This window comes from Trichomycterus rosablanca, chromosome 3 (assembly GCF_030014385.1).
Source record: "Trichomycterus rosablanca isolate fTriRos1 chromosome 3, fTriRos1.hap1, whole genome shotgun sequence".
Taxonomy (NCBI): domain Eukaryota; kingdom Metazoa; phylum Chordata; class Actinopteri; order Siluriformes; family Trichomycteridae; genus Trichomycterus; species Trichomycterus rosablanca.
The window spans coordinates 26,539,298-26,567,274 of NC_085990.1; the positions used below are offsets into that span (position 1 = coordinate 26,539,298).

The 27,977-nt window shown below is 39.5% G+C and overlaps 1 protein-coding gene across 1 annotated transcript in view; it reads left to right on the top strand.

Annotated features, from left to right (window-relative positions):
* The window catches only part of gpr158a (G protein-coupled receptor 158a), a 128,035-nt gene that overhangs the window by 86,443 nt on the left and 13,615 nt on the right, over positions 1 to 27,977 (top strand). Inside the window, exons 5-6 of the mRNA XM_062992017.1 lie at positions 6,893 to 6,961; positions 25,788 to 25,897. Of these exons, the coding sequence (XP_062848087.1) occupies positions 6,893 to 6,961; positions 25,788 to 25,897 (179 nt within the window). The remainder of the gene's footprint in view (positions 1 to 6,892; positions 6,962 to 25,787; positions 25,898 to 27,977) is intronic.

Consider the following 27,977-nt stretch of genomic DNA (forward strand, 5'->3'; position numbering starts at 1 on the left):
CCGCAGACACCCTAACACTACCCATAGACATAGCCAATCATGTCTGTGTAGACATCCAGTAGCACCACTAAGATACAAACCCTTATGTCAGCAGTCAGCATGGGTGGGCTAATCACAGAACACCATGTTATTTATATATTTATTTATTTTGTAGCATTTTCTTCCTTTTCTTCACCAAATCTAGTTGTTTCCAGTTTACCCTTTGTAGATCCAGTGTACTTACAACACCCTTTTTCTGGCCAAACAGAGCTGCAGACCATAAGTGCTTCCCTTCTAATGCACGTAGTTCTCGACCACAATTACTAACTGGTGCTGGTGGGTTCCCACACCAGGTCATATGGCCACTATACTCCATGTGAACCCCCCATTAGTGCCAGTGCCCAGACCAGTCTTAGAGACTGGTATCACATATCACAGCTGCAGTGGAAAGAAACTCCATTTGACCATCACTCCATCAGACACGACAAAAACTGGCGCCACAGACTAACTGTGATTAGCTAATCACTGACAATTATTTAAAAACTGCTATCAAAAATCTATCAACGCAGAGATTTTGAGCTCCAAAGTTTGAGTACCTGCTGTTTGATGAAGCTGGCACTAGCGGCAGAAAAGTATAGGCAGAGGTGTGTGGTTTTTCATACATACTTTCTGCAAGAACTCATGGCTGGCTGCTGTAAAGGTGTAGCTGGCAAATTCACATGTCAAAGTTTTAAATAAGAAATACAAGTTTGGGGACAAAGGAATAGATTTATTAAGAAATTCCATCCCTTTCAAAAAGGTACCGTTGTCAGTACAAGTAAACAGTGTAAAAAACACAGATAAGACTTATATGCCAATTGAAAAAAATCAGTTGACAACTACTCTGCTCTATTGGAGCATGCCCACCTGGCAAGACACTAACAGTAGTCAGTGGTGCATGGAGGCACACATGACTGACAGGGCTAGTTCATTTAATCAGTAGCCTCTGCACCTCATTAAGCATTCATTTGCTGCAGTTGAAGGATTCTGTATATAGTCACCAATCCTCAGTGGTTTCTGCACTTATCTCTGTGGCTATGATGCCGGGCTTGGTCCACGATAGCTTTTCTGAGCCTATGTTGGCACTCTTTATCTTCTCTCCAGGGAACTCATCAGGCTTTCCTGCATCTTTTAGCTCTGACATTTACACCGTTATGGTGACCCTATTAATGGACCCTACATATAAGTCCATGCTGGATGCAAGCCTTGTGATTTGGTGTAGTGACTGCTCTGCTCCCTCTTTTGCCCTTTTTATAGCTGCTGCTGGTTTATACAGAATTCAGTGCATTCTCTTTTATTTCGAGAACTTGGGTTGTCACATGCTGTTGAACTGAATAGCTGACACAACCTGTTCTCAGTCTTGTCTCTTGCCTTTTCCTGTCCTCTCTTTCTCTGCTTGGGCTGTGGATCACAGTTTGATTTTCTTTTATTACTTTAGACCTTTGGGCATTTTGTATACATACAGTATTTGTTCATTTTACTCCTTTTTACTTTGTGGTTCTTTAGCCACAGTATTGTTCTACCCTGGTAATGCTGGGCTAAACTGGCTTGATCTCTTCTAAATCTCGTAGATGCGGGACTCCATCCAATGCCTTCATAGTAAGACGAGACCCACCTCAAAGTTTTTGATTTTGACTGACCTTTATTTAACCTTTGTGTATAAAACAGATCTAAGGATACAAATTTGAGAAAGAAAAGTTAAAGGAAATATTTTGAGGTAATGCCAAGTTCACACTGCACAATTTTCCAAGCCGTCAGGTCGCTGTACAGTTCACACTACACAATTGGATCTCTTGTAATCGGGAGTCGGTGTGGCTTTCACACTACACGACTGATCGGCAATAGGGGGTTTTACACTACACGATCTATCACCAACTGGAATCACAGGCGAGCTTCTCTGGTCTCCCAAACTATGTTTTGTCACGAAAACAAACGCAAGAAGTGACAAAAGGTTTAATGAAACCATGTCCAAAAATGCGAGCGATCAAAGTTTGTGCGCTGATGTGCAGCGTAAAATCAAGGAGAAAAAATAAATAAATCTAAGTGGATTTGGCAATGCGACCAACATGGATTGTTCTATAGTGAGTTGGAGGTTAATAAATATTTTTTGCAATGCAACGTTGGTGTTATGTTTTGTAGAGAACAATAAGGTCAGAAATACTGTAAAACTTGTGTCTGTGCCGATGTATTCTGATATAAACTATATTATGCCCCTGTCCCACCTTTTTACAACTCCTCCCCTGCGTTTCCCCTCACACCATATCTTGTGTTCTCATTGGCTGTTCGACATAGCACTCATTGCCAGTCGGGCAACTCAGATCCAGATATTTAACAAGCTAGATATATAACTTCGGTTGTTGAGTAGTTCACACATAGCGATTTAGAGCCGAGTTTCGATCGCTGAGCGAATGCCGAGTTGCTCCCGAGCCGGCAGTCGACCAGTCGCTGAGCGAAAATCAGGGCAAAAATCATGTAGTGTGAACTTGGCATAAGCAGCACTATATGGACAAAAGTATGGCAACACTTTGAGAAAGGCCATTTCCGGCTCCATCAAGACAAAGCATAAAAATAGTCCTTAAAAATGTGGTTTGATAAGTTTGGTTTTAGGAACTCCAAAATCTCATAAAAAGCCTTGCCAGACTGATAGTTAAATTAAATATTTTATAATAATACCCATGATTTTGGAATGGTATGTCTAACCCGGCTCTCAGGTGGCGCAGCAGTGAATTACTCTAACCCACTACAGCTGGGATCCAGGGTTTGTATCCCCAGTGGTGCTCATAGCCAGAGATTGCCATTCTCTTTGGGATTTGGCACTAAATTTTGCCCAGTGATTTTGGGTAAACTGGAACCACCGCAACCTGAACCTTGATAAATCAGTGGTAAAAAATTAAAATTGCATTTAAAATAATTAACCTTCTATATTCTATTCTATACTTAATAACTGCAACACATTGCAAAAAAGTTAAGACAGAGGCATTAATATTTCATTCCTGCTTAATTATAACACTTCAGCTGTTCAAGTGTTTGGGGTTTCTGTTGTCATATACACCGACTTGGCATAACATTATGACCACTGACAGGTCATCACGGCTGATGTGTTAGAAAAATGGACAAGTGTAAGGATTTGAGCAAGTTTGAGGGTGAAATTGTGATGCTAGATGACTGGGTCAGAGTATCTCTAAAACTGCAGCTCTTGTGGGGTGTTCCCTGTCTGCAGTGGTCAGTATCTATCAAAAGTGGTCCAAGGAAGGAACAGTGGTAAACCAGCGACAGGGTCATGGGCAGCCAAGGCACACTGATGCACGTGGGGAGCGAAGGCTGGCCTGTGTGGTCCGAGCCAACAGACGAGCTACTGTAGCTCAAATTGCTGAAGAAGTTAATGCTGGTTCTGATAGAAAGGTGTCAGAATACACAGTGCATCACAGTTTGTTGCGTATGGGGCTGCATAGCCGCAGACCAGTCAGGGTGCCCATGCTGACCCCTGTCCACCACCAAAAGTGCCAATAAGTGGAACTGGACCACGGAGCAATGGAAGAAGGTTTTTCTTTTACTTCAGGTGGATGGCAGGGTGCGTGTGTGTTGCTTACCTGGGGAACACATGGCACCAGGATGCATAATGGGAAGAATGGATGGCAAGCTGGTGGAGGCAGTGTGATGCCTTGGGCAATGTTTCGCTGGGAAACCTTGGGTCCTGCCATCCATGTGGATGTTACTTTAGCATTGTTGCAGACCATGTACACCCTTTCATGGAAACGGTATACCCTGATAGCTGTGGCCTCTTTCAGCAGGATAATGTGCCCTGCCACAAAGCAAAAATGGTTCAGGAATGGTTTGAGGAGCACAATGAGTTGAAGTGTTGACTTGGCCTCCGAATTCCCCAAATCTCAATCCAATCGAGCATCTGTGGGATGTGCTGGACAAACAATTCCGATCCATGGAGGCCCCACCTCACAACTTACAGGACTTAAAGGATCTCCATGCCTCGACAGGACAGGGCTGTTTTGACAGCAAAAGGGGGACCAATACAATATTAGGAAGGTGGTCATAATGTTATGCCTCTTATCGGGGTATTGTTCTTCATAATGCTGCTCACATTTTTAATAGTAGACATTTCTGGTTTCAAACAGGGCAGTCTAATATCTGCACTCTCTTACTACAAGAAAAGCTTAAAGTTTTAAAAGGTACCAGGTATCTTTTATAAAAATCTTATTTATTTTGGACCAGCTGAAAGGTGTGTAGTATTTACAAGGTTAATCCTCACATTTCCCTTTAGACTGTCATTTGACAAGTGATGAACATTTTGGCAGCTTCAGCATTCTAATTTAGTCAGAACTTGTAGTGGGTTGGTAGAAGATCTATTCAGCAGCAAAATGAAGCCTAACTGAAGCAGACAGATTTCAGATTGAACGTTTTACTTCTATTTTAGTCAGCGCTTCAAGCTTGTTTTTGGTGCTTTGATTGTAGAATGGCTGGCAGGTCTTCAGCACCAGTTACTGATAAAAGGATTACTCATTTCCCTTTTTCAAGGGTAAAAAATCTACCTTCATTATTGTTGCACAGATTAAGTGCTACATAAAGAGCTCTTTTCATTAAAATATTCCATAAACATGAACTGAGTAAGCTGTGGTTATTTTTGGTGCTAGTTTCTTGTGAAAAGCAGCTGAGCGACAAGGAACACTATTCATGTTCAGCAGTGTGTATCCTGAAGTTGCTTTTGCTTAAACATATTATTTAGAAGCTCTCAAATGAAAATGTACCGCAATTCATTCATAGAACAGGCTTTAGCATTAGCCTGTGGGACATAGAAGTCATTTATTTGGAGTGCATTAGAAGTCAAACAAAAAGCTTTTTTTAAAGCTGCTTGGCTATTATGAAGCAAAGTCATAGTTAAAAATTAGACCAATAAAAACAACAGTAGTTTTAATGTGTATAAAGCATTTCTTTTAGAGAGCATTTAGGTTATTTAGATTTTAACAATTTTTTATTATTAAAGATGATATAACAGTTTACCTATAGGCACATGGGTGGCACATCGGTAAATTTTGCTAGCTAACTGGACCCAACACGAGCCTTACCAGGAAAGCTAAGGTAAAAATAACTGAAACGAATGAATGATTACATACACCGACGAGGCATAACATTATGAGCACTGACAGGTGAAGTGAATAACACTGATTATCTCTTCATCACGGCACCTGTTAGTGGGTGGGATATATTAGGCAGCAGGTGAACATTTTATCCTTAAAGCTGATGTGTTAGAAGCAGGAAAAATGGGCAAGCATAAGGATTTGAGCGAGTTTGACAAGGGCCAAATTGTGATGGCTGGACGACTGGTAAGAGCATCTCCAAAACAAAACTGCAGCTCTTGTGGGGTGTTCCCTGTCTGCAGTGGTCAGTATCTATCAAAAGTGGTCCAAGAAAGGAACAGTGGTAAACCGGCGACAGGGTCATGGGTGGCTGAGGCTCATTGATGCACGTGGGGAGTGAAGGCTGGCTTGTGTGGTCCGATCCAACAGACGAGCTACTGTAGCTCAAATTGCTGAAGAAGTTACTGCTGGTTCTGATAGAAAGGTGTCAGAATACACAGTGCATCACAGTTTGTTACGTATGGGGCTGCATAGCCGCAGACCAGTCAGGGTGCCCATGCTGACCCCTGTCCACCACCAAAAGCGTCAACAATGGGCACATGAGCATTGGAACTGGACCACAGAGCAATGGAAGAAGGTGGCCTGGTCTGATGAATCATGTTTTCTTTTACATCACATGGATGGCCGTGTGTGTGTGTGTTGCTTACCTGGGGAACACATGGCACCAGGATGCACTATGGGAAGAAGGCAAGCCGTCGGAGGCAGTGTGATGCCTTGGGCAATGTTCTGCTGGGAAACCTTGGGTCCTGCCATTAATATGGATGTTACTTTAGCATTGCTGCAGACCATGTACACCCTTCATGGAAACGGTATACCCTGATGGCTGTGGCCTCTTTCAGCAGGATAATGCGCCCTGCCACAAAGCATAAATGATTCAGGAGTGGTTTGAGGAGCGCAACAACGAGTTTGAGGTGTTGATTTGGCCTCCAAATTCCCCAGATCTCAATCCAGTTGAGCATCTGTGGGATGTGCTGGACAAACAAGTCATATCCATGGAGGCTCCACCTGGCAACTTACAGGTGTTAAAAGGTCGGGTGCTAACATCTTGGTGCCAGATACCAGAGCACACCTTCAAGGGTCTAGTGGAGTCCATGCCTCGATGGGTCAGGGCTGTTTTGGCAGCAAAAGGAGGAGGAGGGTGGTCGTAATGTTATGCCTGATCGGTGTAAATGGTCATGTAAACTGCATAATCTGATGACTAAATTCTGAGTATGTTCAGTTCTCACTATATAAAACTCTAAGTAAACCATCTGGATTTTAGAACAGTAACCTATATTCTTGGATTCTTGGATCATATTTTAATAACTGTGCATGTGCAGGAATCCCACTTGCATGCCTCAGGCTGTTTTTTGACAGAGTTCCTAAAAAATAAAAGAATTGTGTTTATGTAATGCATGTTAGAATATTAATGACAAGTGAGCTTGTGTTGTGCGATAAAGCCACACTGCTGGTAACAGCAATTACAGAAGGAGATGGCCTAACATAAACCTAGTCATTCTGGTGGGACACATTAGTGCACCGGTCCTGAGCCTGGTTAAATAGGAAGGTCTTATCATGAAGGGCATCCTGCAAAATCAGATTCCTAGGTCATGTGTCACGTTAGCTAATTACTAAAGTGCTTGTAAATTTTATAATCACAATATTGTCAACATTTGATTAGCTGCTTTTATTCGATTATTCTCTGCATGTAAATGCACCCACAGATTGCTGTCTTTCTCTTTCAGAGTATCAGGGCCTCAGGTCTGGTTCTGCTGGAGACCATCCTGTTTGGAGCACTACTCCTCTTCTTTCCTGTAAGTATCACATTCTTTTACTGACTCAAGTTTGCATATTTCAGTTCATTTGCTGTTAAAATGGATTTATGCTCAATGAAACTGTGAGCTAGCTTAGATTTTTTTAATGTAGGAAGGAAAAACACTGCAGTTATAATGAACTTTATGTGTGTTTACTTCCAGTCTGGATTGCTGCCAAAAGACAGTAAGAGACAGTAGCTATTTCTCTTATTTAGCTCATGCCTAATTTAATCTCATGGATTAAATCAGAAGATAATATGATGATCACATTTATATCAGAATGAATTGTTTTTTATAATGTGATTGTGATTATTGTCTTCTGTGATTATAGCAATAATTCTACAGTTTAAATTAATCAACAATGTAATTATAATAATTTATAGTCTACAGTATGATGCTACAGTATGATGCTACATTATAATGCCATTTAATGATAGTTGATAAGATCTAAATTCTGGGTTAATGTGATGACTAAAATGATCTCAGTCTGAATTGTTTGGTAATGTGTCTATGATTGATGTCTTCTGTAATTACAGTAATTACCCCATACTTTACTTTAGACAGTGTAATTATAGTAGTTGAATAGTCTACAGTTCATTTTAATGCTAGTTGTTATTTTATAGTGTTACATCTCGGTGTATTGGAGTGCCATAGTAAAACACAGTCTGAATGGTTTGGTAATGTAATTATGACTATTTTTGTATGTGATTGTGGTAATAATTCTATATTTTAAACTAAGGAATCTTATCAGGGTTACAATATATTCTACAGTATGATATAATTAGATGATACTGTAATTAGTAGTCTAAAGTATGGCCTAATATGATGTTATTTGTGTTCTAAAATGTAATGTGGTAATGATTATAATTCCAGTGATGAGTTTCAGTGGTTGGGAGCCCCCACTAAATGTCCTGCCCCCCACTGACACAAGTTGACAATTTAAGGCTGTGGCTTTGAATGAGTGTACATTTAAAAAAGGCAACATGATTAAACTCTGAATATCTTGTTTTTATACCATTTATTTTTAAAAAGCCAAATACAACTTAAATTAGTACCTTGCGTACTATTCTGAATTTCTGTATTTGAAGTTTGTAAATAATACATTGTTTTATTATAGTGATGTAACTATTTTTATAGTTTGGTTAACAAAAGTAATGACATTATTACTGTATCTCATAATCTACTTTCTTACTAGTATACAGAGAGTGTTGATTCCCTTACTGTATACAGTGCTCTCAGTAAGTATTCAGACCCCTTGACTTTGTGTAGTAAATTACATTTTGGACTGACAAATTGTGATAATTATTAGTTATTGAGTGCAACATGTTTAGAGTTTTTCCAAAAATAAACTAAAAACTTAAATCTCGTATTCACAATAGTATTTAGACCAGCTATAAAGTCCAAGGAACCTTCCTAAATTTGGCTGTCTGGCCTTGGTCAGGGAGGTAAGAAAGAACCCAGCAGTTCAGCTTTAAATGTCCTGTGCATAGATAGGAGAACATGTTTGGTGGTCTCTGTAGCACTAACCTTAGGCCTTTATGTTCGGGTCCTTTCTGTGTGGAGTTTGCATGTTCTCCCAGTGTCTGTGTGGGTTTCCTCCGAGTACTCTGGTTTCCGCCCACAGTCCAAAGAAATGCAGATGAGGTGAATTGAAGATATAAAATTGTCCATGCCTGTGTTTTACCTTACATTTGTAAACTAATTAATCTTGTGTAACAAGTAACTACCTGTTCTGTCATGAATACAACCAAAGTGTGCCAAACATTAAAATCCTAATAAATAAAAAAATAGACCTTTATGACTAAGTGCCAAGAAAGAAGGCTCTGTTGAGTAAAGGGAAAAGACAGCTAGGATTTGCAGTGCATTTAGAACTGAAGAAATGTGCAAGAAATGAAACTGTATGAGAAATCAAACACCTGACTCTCTTGCAGCTTTGGACAAAGGCTGGACCGATGGGATGACAAGGTCTGCCTTGTGTTCAGGGAACATGGGAGGACTATACCCAAACTGGCACTCAAAAGATAACATGCCAACGAAGGAGTGCCATTAAGTGTTGTGGGCATATTTTGCCTAGAGCAGATGGCTTGAAGAGGACATAGAGTTGAGGATGCAGAAGGCCTTCCAAAATTGGCTAGTGAGCTGGGGTTCCTGAGCCAACACTAGATCACTAGGCAAGCCATTGACTTATACTTGTAGTATTATTCTGATACAATGGCACCTGATAACACTTAACAGCAATGTAATGTTGAGCAGGTAGGTGGAGAGGGAGCAATAACAGCAGTCTGGAAACATATTGCAAACTTCACTATGCTAAAATCTCAAGAGGATTAGTTAAAATAGCTCATTTTATTTAATCAGTTAAATAAAACATCTGAAGAACATACACAGCACAGAGTTCACAGCCTTTGTTAATGCTGCTAGCAGCGGGAAACAACAACAACCATTTTTGCAGTAAGTTGGAAAACCAAGAGAAAATGCCCAGAGACTACCCACAGTCTGTAAAAAATGGAGAAAAATAATCAGTCATTGCTGGTTGTGGGTAATCTGGGATTTTTTTTGTCTTATCAGCTTGTACGAGATTCCAAGCACCACCAACGCTGCACGACATTGTGAAAAAGCAAATCAGTATTTTGTTGCAGGGCAGTTCAGCATTCAGCTACAACACTTATATTTGGACTAGCAGTGTCAGCCCAATGTCTCTTATCAGTTTAACTGTTCAGTGGATTTTACTCCACAGAGTGTCCTTCTACATCCAAAGCAGTTTCAGGGTTTGCACACTAGCCAAACCATAGCAGGTGTGTTCGATGATATGCTTCAGACCTGGGGTCTGCCATGTGTTGCTCACCCTCCAGCTGACTGTTAATGAAGGTCTGTTGCCGATGCTGTGGCAGTCGGATGTAAAATAGTTTTTAAACATTATCATTTTTAAACATTGCTAAAAAAACATTCAGGTGCAGCTCAGCCAGCCTATAAAAACTCCAGCAAGATTTGCTGACCTGCTGCAGTCTCTTAGCAAACAGAATATTTGGGTCTGAATATGAGTTCTCATTGCGCACCAATGGACACCTCTGTAAAAGTCACTTTATGTTCTGGCTTCATTTAAGGAGTTATCCGAAAAGTGAGCTTTGGCATCAGATGTGCTTCACAGACTTTTGGTCAAAGAAGAAGACGAGGACCATGAGGACCATCAAAACAATGAAGTAAAGCTTCATTGCAGATGTTGAGATGTTTCACTGACACAAAGAAAGCTCTAATGCATTGCAACTGTGTATATACACCAATCAGGCATAACTTTTGATCCCCCTTTTGCTGCCAAAACAGCCCTGACCCGTCGAGGCATGGACTTCACTAGACCCCTGAAGGTCTGCTGTGGTATCTGGCACGAAGATGTTAGCAGCAGATCCTTTAAATCCTGAATTTGGAGGCCAAGTCAACACCTCAAACTCGTTGTTGTGCTCCTCAAACCATTCCTGAACCATTTTTGCTTTGTGGCAGCTTGTTGGCACTTTTAGCGTTGGACAGGGGTCAGCATGGGCACCCTGACTGGTCTGCGGCTATGCAGCGCCATCCGCAACAAACTGTGATGCACTGTGTATTCTGCCACCTTTCTATCAGAACCAGCATTAACTTCTTCAGCAATTTGAGCTACAGTAGTTCGTCTGTTGGATCGGACCACACGGGTCAGCCTTCGCTCCCCATGTGCATCGATGAGCCTTGGCCGCCCATGACCCTGTCGCTGGTTTACCTCTGTTCCTTCCTTGGACCACTTTTGATAGATACTGACCACTGCAGACAGGGAACACCCCACAAGAGCTGCAGTTTTGGAGATGCTCTGACCCAGTCGTCTAGCCAACACAATTTGGCCCTTGTCAAACTCAAATTTTTCCTGCTTCTAACACATCAGCTTTGAGAATAAAATGTTCACTTGCTGCCTAATATATCCCACCCACTATCAGGTGCTGTGATGAAGAGATAATCAATGTTATTCACTTCACCTGTCAGTGGTCATAATGTTATGCCTTGTCAGTGTATATCCAAACTTATGAATACAACTGTATTCTTGCAAAGGTCTGTAAAGCACGGTTGCAGCAGGAATTACCTCTGATGCCAAAGCATCAGAAGAGCTCACTTTTCAGATAAACTCCGCAAGTGGAGCCATAACAGATATTGTCCTTTCCAGAAGTGTATATTGGTTAACAGAGAGATTGTCTGTGAGATTGTAATTTAGTTTATGAATCATATAATATGTAAACAGTGTGAAGGGCATTGATGCAGCTGATAAGCTATTTGATGCTGTTACCTGTTTTAATTCTAATTAAGACATTGTGTAAATAAGCTTTGTGATCAAAACTAAAAATTAAAGTGTTTTCCTTTTTGGTGGTTGACCTGTTTTTTGAAGACACATTTTATACCAAAAACATCTGGCTAAAATATTTCTCAGTTTATGAAGTGATTTGAGCAGCTAGATGTATTTCTTGTGTGCATTAAAACTAGCATTTTTATTAGATAATATCTATCCAGAATTAACCCAAAACTCAAGATGCATAAAGTAACAGTATAAACAGGGCATCTAAGTCCTTGTCACTACAGAATGAGCAGCTTTCTGTCTTACTATTAAAAGAGACCAGAGGCAAGATGTCGTACATGTTTATAATTCAATAGATATACTCTCAGCCCATCACCCAGCTCAGCTATAACAGAGTAAGCGAGTGAGCAGAAATGGAGAGGAGGTTTTTCTTGTCTGCTCATGCTCAATGCCTTCTAAGTCTAAAAATAGAATCAGTGCTATATTTTCTGGCTCTACCTGATTTTGTTTTGCTTCTCTATCCATCACTTTATATTTCTCTGTGTTTTTCACCCTATGGTTAATGATTCTGCTATTGTCAATAAACAGAAATGCCTGGGAAATATTAGCATTGTTTAGGGGTTTTTAATTACCTCTTGTAATTAAATGAGAAAAAATGCATAAAAACTGGTGGATGGGAGGGGTCCTTTAGCACTGGTTTGGATTTGGATGGCATCAATTGTGCTTTTTATAGTCTCAGTAGAAATTACTAGATCAAATGAATGTATCTGTCCTATTCAAATAAAGCTCATTGTAGTACAGTAAGAATATATAATCTAGTATATATATTAGAAACGCAGTTTCTTACATTTGATTTCATTTAATAGCAGACAGTATGATTGTTTGTTTATTAGGATTTTAGCGTCATGTTTACACTCTTTGGTTACATTCATGACAGGAACGGTAGTTACTCATTACACAAGGTTCATCCATTCACAAGGTTATATCAAACACAGTCATGGACAATTTAGTATCTCCAATTCACCTCACTTGCATGTTTTTGGACTGTGGGAAGAAACCGGAGCACCCGGAGGAAACCCACGTGGATACGGGGAGAACATGCAAACTCCACACAGAAAGGACCCGGACTGCCCCACCTGGGGATCGAACACAGGATCTTCTTGCTGTAAGGCGACAGTGCTACCCACTTAGCCACCGTGCCAACCCAGACAGTATGAACCCAAGATATTTTATTTTTGTAACTTAATTTTATTTGTTAATATACAGTACATCCATTCCTGCATTTTAGGCCTGCAACCCATTTCAAAATATGTTGGGACAGGGGCAATTTAGTGTTAGCAATGAGGTAAAAAACTAAATAATGATGTGATTATAAAATGGACAAATAAGACTTTTGCAGGAATAATGGGACAAAATACCTGAAACACCTGGTATCCTTGGTGCCACAACATATTTCATGTGTTGTTAGAAGGAATGATAACATTACAAAGTGGTAAATGCTTTACTGTCTTATTTTTTTGGCATGTCTAGCAGTTGCATTTTCCATACTGTCCCAACTTTTTCTAATTTGGCTTTGTAAGTTTCCTTAAGATAATATGTAATGTACAGTTTGCAGAGAAGCATCTCCCATTTAAGGTGTTTGTGTTGCTCTGATTTTTTATACTGAACTGTTGTTTAATAGTTTGGTTTCTGAGAACTTTAGGAAGCATTTTCACTTTTACCATCATTGCTAAATGATGATGATAGAACAGTACTAAAATGATAAAATTTTCTAGTTCTGGTTAGCACTTGAGCTGCTGCATTTTGAAACAGCTGGAGTTTGTTTATGGATCTAACGGAACATCCAGTGAAAAGAGCATTGAAATAATGCATCTTTAATATAGATTATATTTCTTATTTTAGATATATTGCACAGATGAAAAAAGCATATTTATATTACTAATGTGTGCATCAAAAGCGCGGTCTGAATGTATTTGTCCCATTATTTATGTTTTTTTTACAACTGAGCTGGGAGTCAAAACACAGTAGTTTTAGTCATGCACATTTACTATAGCGCTTGTTCTCACATACACTTACATACAACCTAAAGCTCCACTATGTGCCAGTGCTATCTCCATGGACCTTGTGATGACGGAAGAGGGAATAGAGAGCCTCATACCTATGTTGCTATGGTGGTTTGATCTTGTGACTGTGCCAAGACCATATGGCATGTAATTTACAAATCAGAAAAAGTTGGGACAAAATGAAAGATTTATGTAAAAATGCAGTGTTTATTACATATACTTGACTTTAAATGTTGGGATGGGGGCAATGTAGGGCTAGTAATAAGTAACTAGTAAAAAAGTAACTGGTAAAAAAAGCAAAATACCAATAATTTTCAATTCCTCCAACAGCACTGCATCAAGAACAGTTATTCATTAATAGCTGATATAACCACATGGGCAAGGAATTGCACTGGCAAACCTTTGTCAAGCACAATAACATGGAGTTACATTTACAAATGCCACTTATTGAGCAAAAAAGAAGTATCAGTATTCCAGATCTTTTTTGGAAGAAATGGATGCTGTGTGCTCCAGACCAAAAATGAACAGGACCATCCAGAATATTATCAGCAACAAGTCAAAGTCATGGTCTGTCATGCTATGGGGTTTGTCATCACTTTTGTGATGGCAGCATTAATGCAGAAAAGTACATTGAGATTTAGGAGCAACATGTGCTGCCTTCAAGGCGACATTTTTTTCAGACAACGACCATGCATTGTTTCAAAGGCATGGCCTACATTACAAAGACATGGCTGTGGAAATATGCAGGACACTACAGGTACAGGACTGGCCTGCCTGCAGTCCTGACCTGTCCCCAATAGAGAATGAGTAGAGAATTTTAAAACAAAAAATGTGACCACAATAACCAGGTACCATTGCTCACCTTAAGACATGTTTGCAGGAAGAATTGGACAAAATAACACCCAAAACACTTCTGTGTTTGATGTCCTCTGTGCCAAAGTGGTAAATGTCTTACTGTCTCAACTTTTTTTGGAATGTTTTGCAGGCCTGAAATGCAGGAATGGATGTTTATTAATAAATTAAATGAAGTTGACTAGACGAAACATGAAATATCTTGAGTTCATACTGTCTGCAATAAAACAAAAGTAAATGTAAGAAACAGTGTTTTATAATAGTCACAAAAAATTGACAGCAGTCACTGCCAGGATGGTGCAATTCTTTTAACAGTGGTTGTTTTTGCTGTTTGCTCTCTGTGTAAGCACCTGCTAGATGAAAATGAGATAATGTAAATAAATGAATGATGAAAAAGAGGATAGAAAAATGCCCTGTAATCAGTCATTCTCTTCTTCACTGGTTATGGTGAGTGAATCATCTCTAGGCCTGTAGAGCCCAGCTATTCTGCGTTTATTCATACTGCATTCAGGAGGCAGCATTTTTTCAGTTCAACACTAGATCAAATTTTCCTTCTGTTTGAGATGCAAAATTTTAAAGCAGTTTAAAATTATTATAAACAACCTTAGAGCCCTTAAAAAGCCCAAGAATATATAGTTTCTCATTTGTTAAACAACCATGTTGAAAGACACATCCTGTGGTTGTGGAAAAGATGTTAATCTGTTTCAGAAGGGTCAAATTATTGGCATGCATCAAGCAGAGAAAACATTTAACCTCTTGAGACCCTGCAGTCACATATGCGGACATTACATTTTGGCTTTGTTATGCCTTATTCCTTGACCTGCTAAACTTAGACCGATTGTCCCCATTAGTGTACACTTTTGTCTGCCATCTAGTGGTAGCAAAAGTACTAGAAAACTAATAAAGTTTGTTTGATTCTTTATTAAGATTTTAACATTATGTTTTACACTTTGGTTACATTCATGACAGAAACGGTAGTTACTCATTACACAAGATTCAGGTTATATCAAACACAGTCATGGACAATTCAGTGTCTCCAATTCACCTCACTTGCATGTCTTTGGACTGTGGGAGGAAACCAGAGCACCCGGGGGAAACTCATACGACAACATGCAAACTCCACAGAGAAAGGACCCGGACTGCCCCATCTGGGGATCGAACCCAGGACCTTCTTTGCTGTGACAGTGTGCGACAGTGCTACCCACTGAGCCACCGTGCCACCCAACTAATAAGGTTAAAAACAAAAGGAATAGAAAAAATGCATTGACAAAATCAAAGCTCGGGTCTCAGGAGGTTAAGGAGATTGCTGAAACTACTAAAATCAGGTTAAGAACTGTCCAACGCATTATTAAAAAGTGGAAGGACAGTGGGGAAACATCTTTGAGGAAGGAATGTGGTCGAAAAAAAATCTTGAATGATCGTGATCGGCGAACACTTAAACGTTTGGTGAAATCAAATGGTAGAAAAACTACAGTAGAACTCAGGGATATGTTTAATAGTGAAAGTAAGAGCATTTCCACACGCACAATGCGAAGGGAACTCAAGGGATTGGGACTAAACAGCTGTGCAAAAATGGCTTCAATTTGCTAGGGAGCATAAAGTTTGGACTCTGGAGCAATGGAAGAAAGTCATGTGGTCTGATGAGTCCAGATTTACCCTGTTCCAGAGTGATGGGCGCATCAGGGTAAGAAGAGAGGCGGCTGAAGTGATGCACCCATACAAACCTGTTGGGGGAAGTGCTATGATCTGGGGTTGCTGCAGTTGGTCAGGTCCAGGTTCAGCAACGTTATGTGCCCAAAGAATGAGGTCAGCTGACTACCTGAATATACTGAATGACCAGGTTATTCCATCAATGGATTTTTTCTTCCCTGATGGCACGGGCATATTTCAAGATGACAATGCCAGGATTCATCGGGCTCAAATTGTGAAAGAGTGGTTCAGGGAGCATGAGACATCATTTTCACACATGGATTGGCCACCACAGAGTCCAGACCTGAACCTCATTGAGAATCTTTGGGATGTGCAAGAGAAGACTTTGCGCAGTGGTCCAAATCTCCAATACAAGATCTTGGGGAAAATTAATGCAACTCTGGACAGAAATAAATGTTGTGACATTGCAGAAGCTCGTGGAAACAATGCCACAGCGAATGCGTGCCGTAATCAAAGCTAAAGGCGGTCCAACGAAATATTTTTTGGCCAGGCAGTATATACAGTGGGTACGGAAAGTATTCAGACCCCTTTACATTTTTCACTCTTTGTTTCATTGCAGCCAATTGGTAAGATCAAAAAAGTTCTTTTTTTTGCTCATTAATGTACACTCTGCACCCCATCTTGACAGAAAAAAAACAGAAATGTAGATATTTTTGCTAATTTATTAAACAAGAAAAACTGAAATATCACATGGTCATAAGTATTCAGACCCTTTGCTCAGTATTGGGTAGAGGCACCCTTTTGAGCCATGAGTCTTCTTGGGAATGATGCAACAAGTTTTTCACACCTGGATTTGGGGATCCTCTGCCATTCTTCCTTGCAGATCCTCTCCAGTTCCCTCAGGTTGGATGGTGAACGTTGGTGGACAGCCATTTTCAAGTCTTTCCAGAGATGCTCAATTGGGTTTAGGTCAGGGCTCTGGCTGGGCCAGTCAAGAATGGTCACAGAGTTGTTCTGAAGCCACTGCTTTGTTATTTTAGCTGTGTGCTTAGGGTCATTGTCTTGTTGGAAGGTGAACCTTCGGCCCAGTCTGAGGTCCAGAGCACTCTGGAAGAGGTTTCCTCCAGGATATCTCTGTACTTGGCCGCATTCATCTTTCCTTCAATTGCAACCAGTCGTCCTGTCCCTGCAGCTGAAAAACACCCCCATAGCATGATGCTGCCACCACCATGTTTCACTGTTGGGATTTTATTTGGCAGGTGATGAGCAGTGCCTGGTTTTCTCCACACATACCGCTTAGAATTAACACCAAAAAGTTCAATCTTCATCTCATCAGACCATAGAATCTTCTTTCTCATAGTCTGGGAGTCCTTCATGTGTTTTTTTGCAAACTGTATGCGGGCTTTCATATGTCTTGCACTGAGGAGAGGCTTCCGTTGGCACACTCTGCCATAAAGCCCTGGAGGGCTGCAGTGATAGTTGACTTTGTGGAACTTTCTCCCATCTCCCTACTGCATCTCTGGAGCTCAGCCACAGTGATCTTGGGGTTCTTCTTTACCTCTCTCAACAAGGCTCTTCTCCCACGATTGCTTAGTTTGGCTGGACGGCCAGGTCGAGGAAGAGTTGTGGTCGTCCCAAACTTCTTCCATTTAAGGATTATGGAGGCCACTGTGCTCTTAGGAACCTTGAGTGCTGCAGAAATTCTTTTGTAACCTTGGCCAGATCTGTGCCTTGCCACAATTCTGTCTCTGAGCTCCTTGGGCAGTTCCTTAGACCTCATGATTCTCATGTGCTCTGACATGCACTGTGAGCTGTGTGGTCTTATATAGACAGGTGTGTGCCTTTCCTAATGAAGTCCAATCAGTTTAATTAAACACAGCTGGACTCCAATGAAGGAGTAGAACCATCTCAAGGAGGATCAGAAGAAAATGGACAGCATGTGAGTTAAATATGAGTGTCACAGCAAAGGGTCTGAATACTTATGACCATATTTCAGTTTTTCTTGTTTAATAAATTAGCAAAAATATCTACATTTCTGTTTTTTTTCTGTCAAGATGGGGTGCAGAGTGTACATTAATGAGCAAAAAAAAGAACTGTTTTGATCTTACCAATTGGCTGCAATGAAACAAAGAGTGAAAAATTTAAATGGGTCTGAATACTTTCCGTACCCACTGTATATATATACAGTGTATCACAAAAGTGAGTACACCCCTCACATTTCTGCAAATATTTCATTATATCTTTTCATGGGACAACACTATAGACATGAAACTTGGATATAACTTAGAGTAGTCAGTGTACAGCTTGTATAGCAGTGTAGATTTACTGTCTTCTGAAAATAACTCAACACACAGCCATTAATGTCTAAATAGCTGGCAACATAAGTGAGTACACCCCACAGTGAACATGTCCAAATTGTGCTCAAATGTGTCGTTGTCCCTCCCTGGTGTCATGTGTCAAGGTCCCAGGTGTAAATGGGGAGCAGGGCTGTTAAATTTGGTGTTTTGGGTACAATTCTCTCATACTGGCCACTGGATATTCAACATGGCACCTCATGGCAAAGAACTCTCTGAGGATGTGAGAAATAGAATTGTTGCTCTCCACAAAGATGGCCTGGGCTATAAGAAGATTGCTAACACCCTGAAACTGAGCTACAGCATGGTGGCCAAGGTCATACAGCAGTTTTCCAGGACAGGTTCCACTCGGAACAGGCTTCGCCAGGGTCGACCAAAGAAGTTGAGTCCACGTGTTCGGCGTCATATCCAGAGGTTGGCTTTAAAAAATAGACACATGAGTGCTGCCAGCATTGCTGCAGAGGTTGAAGACGTGGGAGGTCAGCCTGTCAGTGCTCAGACCATACGCCGCACACTGCATCAACTCGGTCTGCATGGTCGTCATCCCAGAAGGAAGCTGACGCACAAGAAAGCCAGCAAACAGTTTGCTGAAGACAAGCAGTCCAAGAACATGGATTACTGGAATGCCCTGTGGTCTGACGAGACCAAGATAAACTTGTTTGGCTCAGATGGTGTCCAGCATGTGTGGCGGCGCCCTGGTGAGAAGTACCAAGACAACTGTATCTTGCCTACAGTCAAGCATGGTGGTGGTAGCATCATGGTCTTGGGCTGCATGAGTGTTGCTGGCACTGGGGAGCTGCGGTTCATTGAGGGAAACATGAATTCCAACATGTACTGTGACATTCTGAAACAGAGCATGATCCCCTCCCTTCGAAAACTGGGCCTCATGGCAGTTTTCCAACACGATAACGACCCCAAACACAACCTCCAAGATGACAACTGCCTTGCTGAGGAAGCTGAAGGTAAAGGTGATGGACTAAACCCAATTGAGCACCTGTGGCGCATCCTCAAGTGGAAGGTGGAGGAGTTCAAGGTGTCTAACATCCACCAGCTCCGTGATGTCATCATGGAGGAGTGGAAGAGGATTCCAGTAGCAACCTGTGCAGCTCTGGTGAATTCCATGCCCAGGAGGGTTAAGGCAGTGCTGGATAATAATGGTGGTCACACAAAATATTGACACTTTGGGCACAATTTGGACATGTTCACTGTGGGGTGTACTCACTTATGTTGCCAGCTATTTAGACATTAATGGCTGTGTGTTGAGTTATTTTCAGAAGACAGTAAATCTACACTGCTATACAAGTTGTACACTGACTACTCTAAGTTATATCCAAGTTTCATGTCTATAGTGTTGTCCCATGAAAAGATATAATGAAATATTTGCAGAAATGTGAGGGGTGTACTCACTTTTGTGATACACTGTATATATATATATATATATATATATATATATATATATACTGTATATACACGTCATGCATCATAACTGAAAAGATTTTAGGATGAATACTGCCTAAAGCAAGGCTATTTGCAGACTTGATTCTAAATGCTTCTGCAGATTGGAAAGTCAGTCTGAATTATTAGTCAAGCAATACAAATAAAACACACAGGCTGAATAATGAATAATGTGGCTGATTTATTGTTGAGACAAGTTGATTATGTTGAGACGTGTTGACTTTCATACACGCTTTTCTTCTTACTCTTATTCTCTCTCATCTGTTTTCCTCCCTTTCTGTATTTGTTTCCACCCAACTACTGTGTGTCTCTGTCTGTGACACCTTTGCTCTTCGTGGAGCTTAAATGACAACATTAATGAAGTGATGATAAACTCCATCACACAAGACTGATAGGGTAGACTCTTTGTAAGCCTTTATTGCTGTGATTGGCAGTTCAGGCATTTATTAAACAGTTTAAAATATCTCTTTTTAATGTTTAACCACTATATATTCATAGGATTACAGCTGAAAATAAACTCCTTTGGTTATATATGTATATACAGAGTGCAGAAAAAGAAGTACAAGCTCATGTCAAATGGTCGAAGGATATAGTGAATGGGAAGTACTGAATCTGTGTTTTAATTAGAGAGCATTACAGAGTGATTCAGATCTGTTTACAAGAAGAAAGAAAGCATACTATATGAGGTGTGATGTGATGCAATGACTCACCACTTGCTGGAATTTGGGCAAGGTCATATCAGCTAAATATAACATATAGTGTAGCTGGATTAACACTGGATGGATGGATAGATGGATGGATTCGTAAACTACAGCACCAAATTAGAAAAAGTTAGGACAGTATGAAAAATGCAAATAAAATGTAGGGGTGTTCACACTATTAACCCAGGATATTTCATGTTTTCTCTGGTCAACTTCATTTTATTTGTTAATATACGTTCATTCCTGCATGTTCGGCTTGCAATACATTCCAAAAAAAGGTGGGATGGTAAAGCTTTTACAACTTATGTCATGTTGCCACTGCCTTTCACAACACTTGATGTTTTGGCACAGAGGATTCCATATACATTTACATTTTCTGCATTTAGCAGACGCTCCTATCCAGAACAACTTACAGAAGTGCTTCCATAGTAAACATTACCTTACTTTAGTTTAAGTAGACAACAGTTCAAGAATACAAATCTGCTGAAACCCTGTTAGAACCAAAGTTGTTTTTTTATAAAAGCAATGTTTTTTATAAAATTGTTTTTTATAATAAATAAGAGCATTAGTAAGTACATGTCAGCCTAAGTGCTTAGTAAAGAGGTGGGTTTTTAATGAAAAGAAGGCGAGAGACTCAGATGTTTGGACAGACAGAGGACGTTCAATCCACCACTTGGATGTAAGTACAAAGAAGAGCCTTGATGCTTGTCTTCCTCGAGTTCTGAGTGGAGGATCAAGGCAAGCGAGACTAGTGGCTCAGAGGTTGTTTGGTATGGAGTGGGGTTTTATTAGACCTCGAAGGTAGCTTGGGGCTGGTCAATTTTTGGTCTTTGTAGGCAAGCATCAGTGTTTTAAACTGAATGTGAGCAGCTACGGGAAGCCAGTGAAGAAAACACAGCAGTGGGGTGATGTGGCAGTGTTTTGAAGGATTTGCATGGGTTTGATAGTGGACATAGGAGCACCTGCCAGGAGGGGGTTTTAGTAGTCCAGTCATGAGATTACAAGTGACTGGACAAGAATCTGAGTGGCTTCCATGAAGAGAAATGGACGAGTCTTCTTGATGTTGTACAGAAGGAACCGGCACAATCCTGTCATGTTGGCTACATGAAAAGAGAAAGACAGCTGGTTATCCAGGACAACACCAAGGATACTGGTGCAACAGCACCAGGTTGTCATTGTCAGATTTTTTTGTTTTAAAATTCTCCACACATTCTTTATTGGGGACAGGTCAGGACTATAGGCAGGCCAGGCCAGTACCCGTACCCTCCTCTTTCGCAGCCATGCCTTAGCAAGATGTTAAAAAAATAAGGGTGTATGGAAAGAAAAAAAATATTTAAAAATACTATTAAACTAAACAAAACAAGTATTTATTTTATATTCTTTTAGTGCATACCATATATCCATTTAAAATTCATACATAATGTCTTTAGAGTTTGTACCTAAAATACAAATGACAAAGTTAAAATAAGGTTTTTTTCTTACATCACAACACAGAAAGTAAGGTTTCCGTTGATAACGTGTAATACTTTAGTATTGCTTAAAGAGAAGAAGGTTCACAGTATGATGCTGTTACTTGTATATTTTACTGTGGGTTAGGTGTTCTTGGGAACATACATGCAACCTTTTCTTAACTTGAGAAGCTAAATTCTTGCCCATGTGTTAAATTCTAGTTTAATCTGAGCATTGTACTTTTGTTTACCACTACTTTATCCTGGTTAGGGTTGTGGTGGATCCAACTCAATGACTTGTTCAACGTTCCTCTAATTGTATCCAACCATTTTGTTGTTGGCTGAACTTTTCCAAGTTAACTTGTATTTTCCAATAAATTGGTTCTTCTCATATTGTGTCTAAAATAAGAGAGTTATCTGGGTTTTGAGTTAGAAGTTCAGTTAGTTTGTCTTCTTTGCCACTCAAGGTACACCACCAAAGTTCAAAAGCATTGATGTTTTTCTTGCTTTTTTGTCCAGCTTCACAACTTTATATAGAACCACAGACCAGACCATAGTCTGGATGATTCTGAACTTTGTATAAAGAAAAAAATCATTCCAGTTCCTTCATTCTTTTTTCTGCCAAGTGCCAGGCTGTGATGTATTTCCTGACTGCTGGGTGCTTTGCTGTTAACAATTGATCCAAACAAGCAAAAGTTGTTCATCACTTCGACATCTTCTCCATCAATAGTAAAGTTAGTGGTCTTTCATGTTATTGTGACATTTGTCTTCTTTATATTGAGCTGAAGTCCAGTCTTTCACTCTCTTCTTTAAATGTTCCTCTAGGGATCTTTATGTCTTCCTGGTTTCCTTTCTGAGTTTTGTGTCATCTGTATATAAAAAGTTAATGTTTGATGTTGAAGATTGATGTTTTTTCTGCCAGTACTGAGTCCTAATATTACAGTTGAACAGGAAAAGTAACAGAATGGAGCCCTGCCTATCTCATTTAGAAATGTGGATGTTTGTCCATTTTCTGTCATGACTGTGGTTCATTGATCAGTGTACAGATTTCTCATTAGAATGATGAGATGTTTTGGTATTCTCATCTTTTTGAGGACATGTTGACGTCCTTCTTGATGTACTTTGCTTTTTCCATAATCCAGCATACATCTGTGATAGCTTTTGTTCCTCTGCCTTTTCTAAATTCAGCATGCACATCTCTGACAGTTCTCTTTCTATATAAGTCACTAATCTGTGTTGAATAATCTTCAGCATAATTTTACTGGCATGTCAGAGGAAAGATTGTTTGACAGTTTGCACACTCTTTCTTGTCTACTTTCTTTAAAATTGGAAATTGACCTTTTCCAATCTGCTGGCCATTTAGTTGATTTCCAGGTTTGCTGGTGTCATTTGTTTAGCACTTTAAATGACTCTTCTTCAGAATCTTAAAATATTTCTGTTGCAATGTTATTGATTCCCATGGCTTTCTTTTTTGGCAGTGATTTCAAGGCCACATGTCAACCTCAAGCACTGTAGATTGTTTTTGAATTTGCCATTAACAAAGTGTCTTGGCATCTGAAGCCCTGTATTCCTTTCATTATTGCTTGATCATTGTTTGGTCCATGGACATCCCTTAGCATAACCACTTTGGGTTGAAATGTATTCCTGATCTCACGTATTTACTGCAAAACAGTTTTTGGTTTCTACATTTGTTTTCATCTTAAATGTCTTGACAGATGTTGTTGTTGTACTCTTGGTCCTTGTTCGTCCTTGCAGTTCTCTGGAATTCACAAATAAGGTCTCTTAAAAGAACAGTATTCTTCCTGATTTAGGCCTCTCTTATCTTTTTTTGCAATCTTAGACTTAGACTTAGACAAACTTTATTGTCATTCATTATACACAAGTGTATGCAGAACGAAATTTCATTACAATTAGCTCGCATGGAATTTAAAAAGTAGGTGAAGAAAGCATTGATATATGGTAGCACAGAATTGGTCATTCAATTTGATTTTCTTTCTACTTTTCATTTTCCCAGGTTTTCTCTGATTCTTCTTTAATGTCCTCTTATTGTATCATCTAAGATTGGTTCCTGATTTTTTTTTTTCCTTGATCATATGGTATGTTCACCAGCTAATATTTTGGAAGCCCAATGGTTTGTCTTTTTCTCAGCTTTACTGAGAGCTTGCATATTATTAGTTAGTAATCTGTACTACAATCAGCCCCAGGTCTATACAACTAATTTTCCATCTTTTGCTGCAAAGAATGTAGTTAATTTGGTTTTGTTAAGCCATTTGGTGATGCCCAGGTGACATGTTTGCCAAGTCATAGTTTGATTGTTATATTCTTAACTTTATTTAGATGTTTACATTAGAAGTTTGAAGTCTGTTCTACAATCAGAAAATGTAGCTTTTTTATCTTTTGAAAGATAGAATGTAGTCGATTTGGTTTTGGTGTTCTCCATTTGTTGATATCCTTGTGTAAAACGGTTAATTTGGTTGTTTAAAGAATGTCAAAGAATGTCAAAAAGTCATTGTACCCGCAAAAGTTAGTCATTCTTCAGCCTCATTCCTCTTTCTAAGGTCATGTTGTCCAGCTGTATTTCCCTCCTTCTAATTTCTGACTTTGGCATTCCTGTCTTTCATCACAAATCTTTGCCTGCTCATCTTTGCTGTCTTGTCAGTTTCAGTTTGAACTTTAAAGTTATTAATGAAAGATAGATTCGATCAACATTAGTTGATCATTTACAGTAATATAAGCCATGATTGGTATATCTTTGCTAATGATGAAAGCCACTTCATTTCTTCTTTGTTTATGCCCTGAGTAGTACTGAGTGTTTTCCCACTAGTACTTCCCTACTGAATTCGCAGACCACATTTGAAAAATATCACAGATTCACGGTTTTTTAAACAAAAGTGCCACATTTTACGACAGTCATCATATAACACTCATAAATTAAATTATAGAATTAATAGGAATCTACAATACACAGCACAGCCTACCTTAATAGCTCCCTCTCAAAGCCGAATATTCTCGTCCGTGTTTTGACACACCATTCTCTGCGTCTACAGAATTGGTTGGGAGTTTTCCAAACTCAGTTACCTGAGTGTTTTAGCTGCTTTACACTTCGACATCTTGAACATTTTGTCTAACTGATTTCTAGTGTAACTGAGCATCTTTAGAGTTTGTTGTGTTTATAAATAAAGAAATAAACTGTACACAAACTATCGCAGCACAGAAAGGATCACGATCATGTGTGTAGAGAAGCACACTTCTCTGTTGATTATAGAATCCCCAAATGGACAAAATGCACTTGATACATAAACACATACATCAAACTTTGTCAGCACACTACACCACAGAAAAGTCAGTTACACTAACTTAATTGCCGTATGATTGCTAGGAATATTTTTGTGTAGATTATCCATCTACATTTTCACAACTTCCAGTTTGCCATGATTCATACTTCGAACATTTTATCTTTTAATAATAATTTAGTTTTTCCAACTTTCATTTATCTTTTATCACTTGTTAACATCAGCAGCAAGGCATCCAGAGAACTTTGACCTTGCTGCCTCGTACCCTCAAGCCGTAATCAGAGGAATCCTTAGCTGTTTCTCAGTAGCAGTTAAGTACCTACCGACCTGTCCCAGTCACTCTGTTTTTAATATCTATTTAGGTTTCCTGGTTAAGTACTGAAAGTGTTTATCATTGCCCTTTTCCATGCAGTCACTGCTGTTGTTACCTTTCTGCCTCAAACATTGTTCTACATTTCAACTCCCCAATATAGGTGGTAGGTTTAGTCTGGCACCTTTACTTAGACCTTCTGCCTTGAAAGACCCTGATAATAGATAAAACCTCAAGCAGCATAGCTCTCTGCTTCTTAATGCTCACAAAACTTCTCAACTCGACAAGGCACCACCCCGTGAGAAGATTTTATAGATATTCTGTATGTCTATAACATGTATTTTTGATATGTTTTAATAAGAAATACTGTAAATGTTTTTCCTTTTTTCTGCAGGTGGTGGTTCTGTACTTCCAGCCCAGTGTGTTTCGCTGTATCCTGCTGAGATGGGTACGCATGCTCGGCTTTGCTACAATGTATGGAACAATCACGCTCAAACTATATAGGTAATTACATCACTTATTCTATATTTTGTAATTTTAAGTGATTTGCAAAATCGTAAAAGCCATACAGAGATTCATACAGAGAACAATACAAAGAAAGTGTCCCTGGATGTTATTTACAAACCCCTTTTTCAGAAAAGGGTATATATGCACTGATCAGCCATAACATTAAAACCACCTCCTTGTTTCTACACTCACTGTCCATTTTATCTGCTCCACTTACCATATAGAAGCACTTTGTAGTTCTACAATTTTTCTACATTGCTTTTTAGCCCCCTTTCATGCTGTTCTTCAATGGTCAGGACCCCCACAGGACCACTACAGAGTAGGTATTATTTGCGTGATGGATTATTCTTAGCACTGCAGTGACACTAACATGGTGGTGGTGTGTTAGTGTGTGTTGTGCTGGTATGAGTGGATAACAAACAGCAATTTTTTTCAAACAGAGTATTTAAACACCTCACTGTCACTGCTGGACTGAGAATAGTCCACCAACCAAAAATATCCAGCCAACAGCACCCCATGGGCAGCGTCCTCTGACCAGTGATTAAGGTCTAGAAGATGACCAACTCAAACAGCAGCAATAGATGAGCATATTCTCTGATTTTACATCTACAAGGTGGATCAACTAGGTAGGAGTGTTTAATAGAGTGGACATTGTGTGGACACAGTATTTAAAAACTCCAGCAGCACTGCTGTGTCTGATCCACTCATACCAGCACAACACATGCTAACACACCACCACCACTACCTAAATAATACCTACTCTGTGGTGGTCCTGTGGGGGTCCTGACCATTGAAGAACAGGGTGAAACCAGGCTAAAAAAGTATGTAGGTAAACAGATGGTTACTACAGTCAGTAATTGTAGAACTATAAAGTGCTTCTATATGGTAAGTGAAGCTGATAAAATAGACAGTAAGTGTAAAAACAAGGAGGTGGTTTTAATATTATGTCTGATCAGTGTATATACGGACACATTTTTATGGCTGGGCATTGATGTTGGTCAAGAAAGCCATTACAGTTCATTCCAAAGCTGTTCAGTGTGGCTGAGATCAGGGCTCTCTATAGGCCACTGGAGTTTTTTAAACCAAGCTTTGCTTTTTCTTCTATATAGACCTTGCTTTTGCAGGGCGTTTCTCAATACCTGTGCCCATATAGTGTATGTGAACACACTACTAAAGATAAGGTGAAATGTTTTTTTCCTAAATTTTATTTAAACTGTTCTGAATTTATTCATTTTATATATTTATTTATTTTGTAGTGTTTTATTAAATTAAGTGCTCTTAATAATAATGTTGTTTCAATGCCCATCAAATAATCTTTTGATCGTTGTTGCAATGTGTTGCTGCCTTCTTCTCCCAAAACATCAATCTAGCACTGCTTAACTGACAAAGAAATGGATCGGTTTCTGCTTTTACAAACACTTGCCATTGATATTCCTCCTAATTCCCTTTAAAATGTCAGTGGTCTATAAAACATTTCAGACCTGCGTGTTCCTCTGCAGGACCAGAGTGTAGTTTAAAGACTACTCACACCACCAGTGTGGGCCAGAAAATAAATAACAGTAGGTACTTGGGCCAAAATGGCCACAATTTATTACATTTTATCGAAGGGTTGAGACGGCTGAGGTAGAAGATAAATGACAAGCAACTTGTTCCCTGGAAAGCCTCGAGTACAAACCTTTAAAATAAGAGGAGCTCTTGAAATGTAGAGGAAAAAGGGATAAGAAATGATGGATATTTAGATAAAATAGCACAGAATATATGCTGCAGTAGGTGGTATGAGAGAAAAGAACAGGAATGATCAGAATTATGAATATATGTCCGTAAAGAAGAGAGAGGAAGTGCTGCAGAAATTTTCGAAAGTAAGACACAGCTAAGAGAAACTGTAGTTAAGATAACGAATATCTATGGCTAAACAAGTAATCATGAGGCAGATTAGTTACACTATATCACTGTAACTTAAGCAATGTCCCAGTGTATGCTTGCCAATTCCTCTGGTATTTTTACCTCTGCACAATGTACAACATGTTTGTATACTGTCCACTTGTCCAACACCAGAAGTACCTGACCTTACAAATTT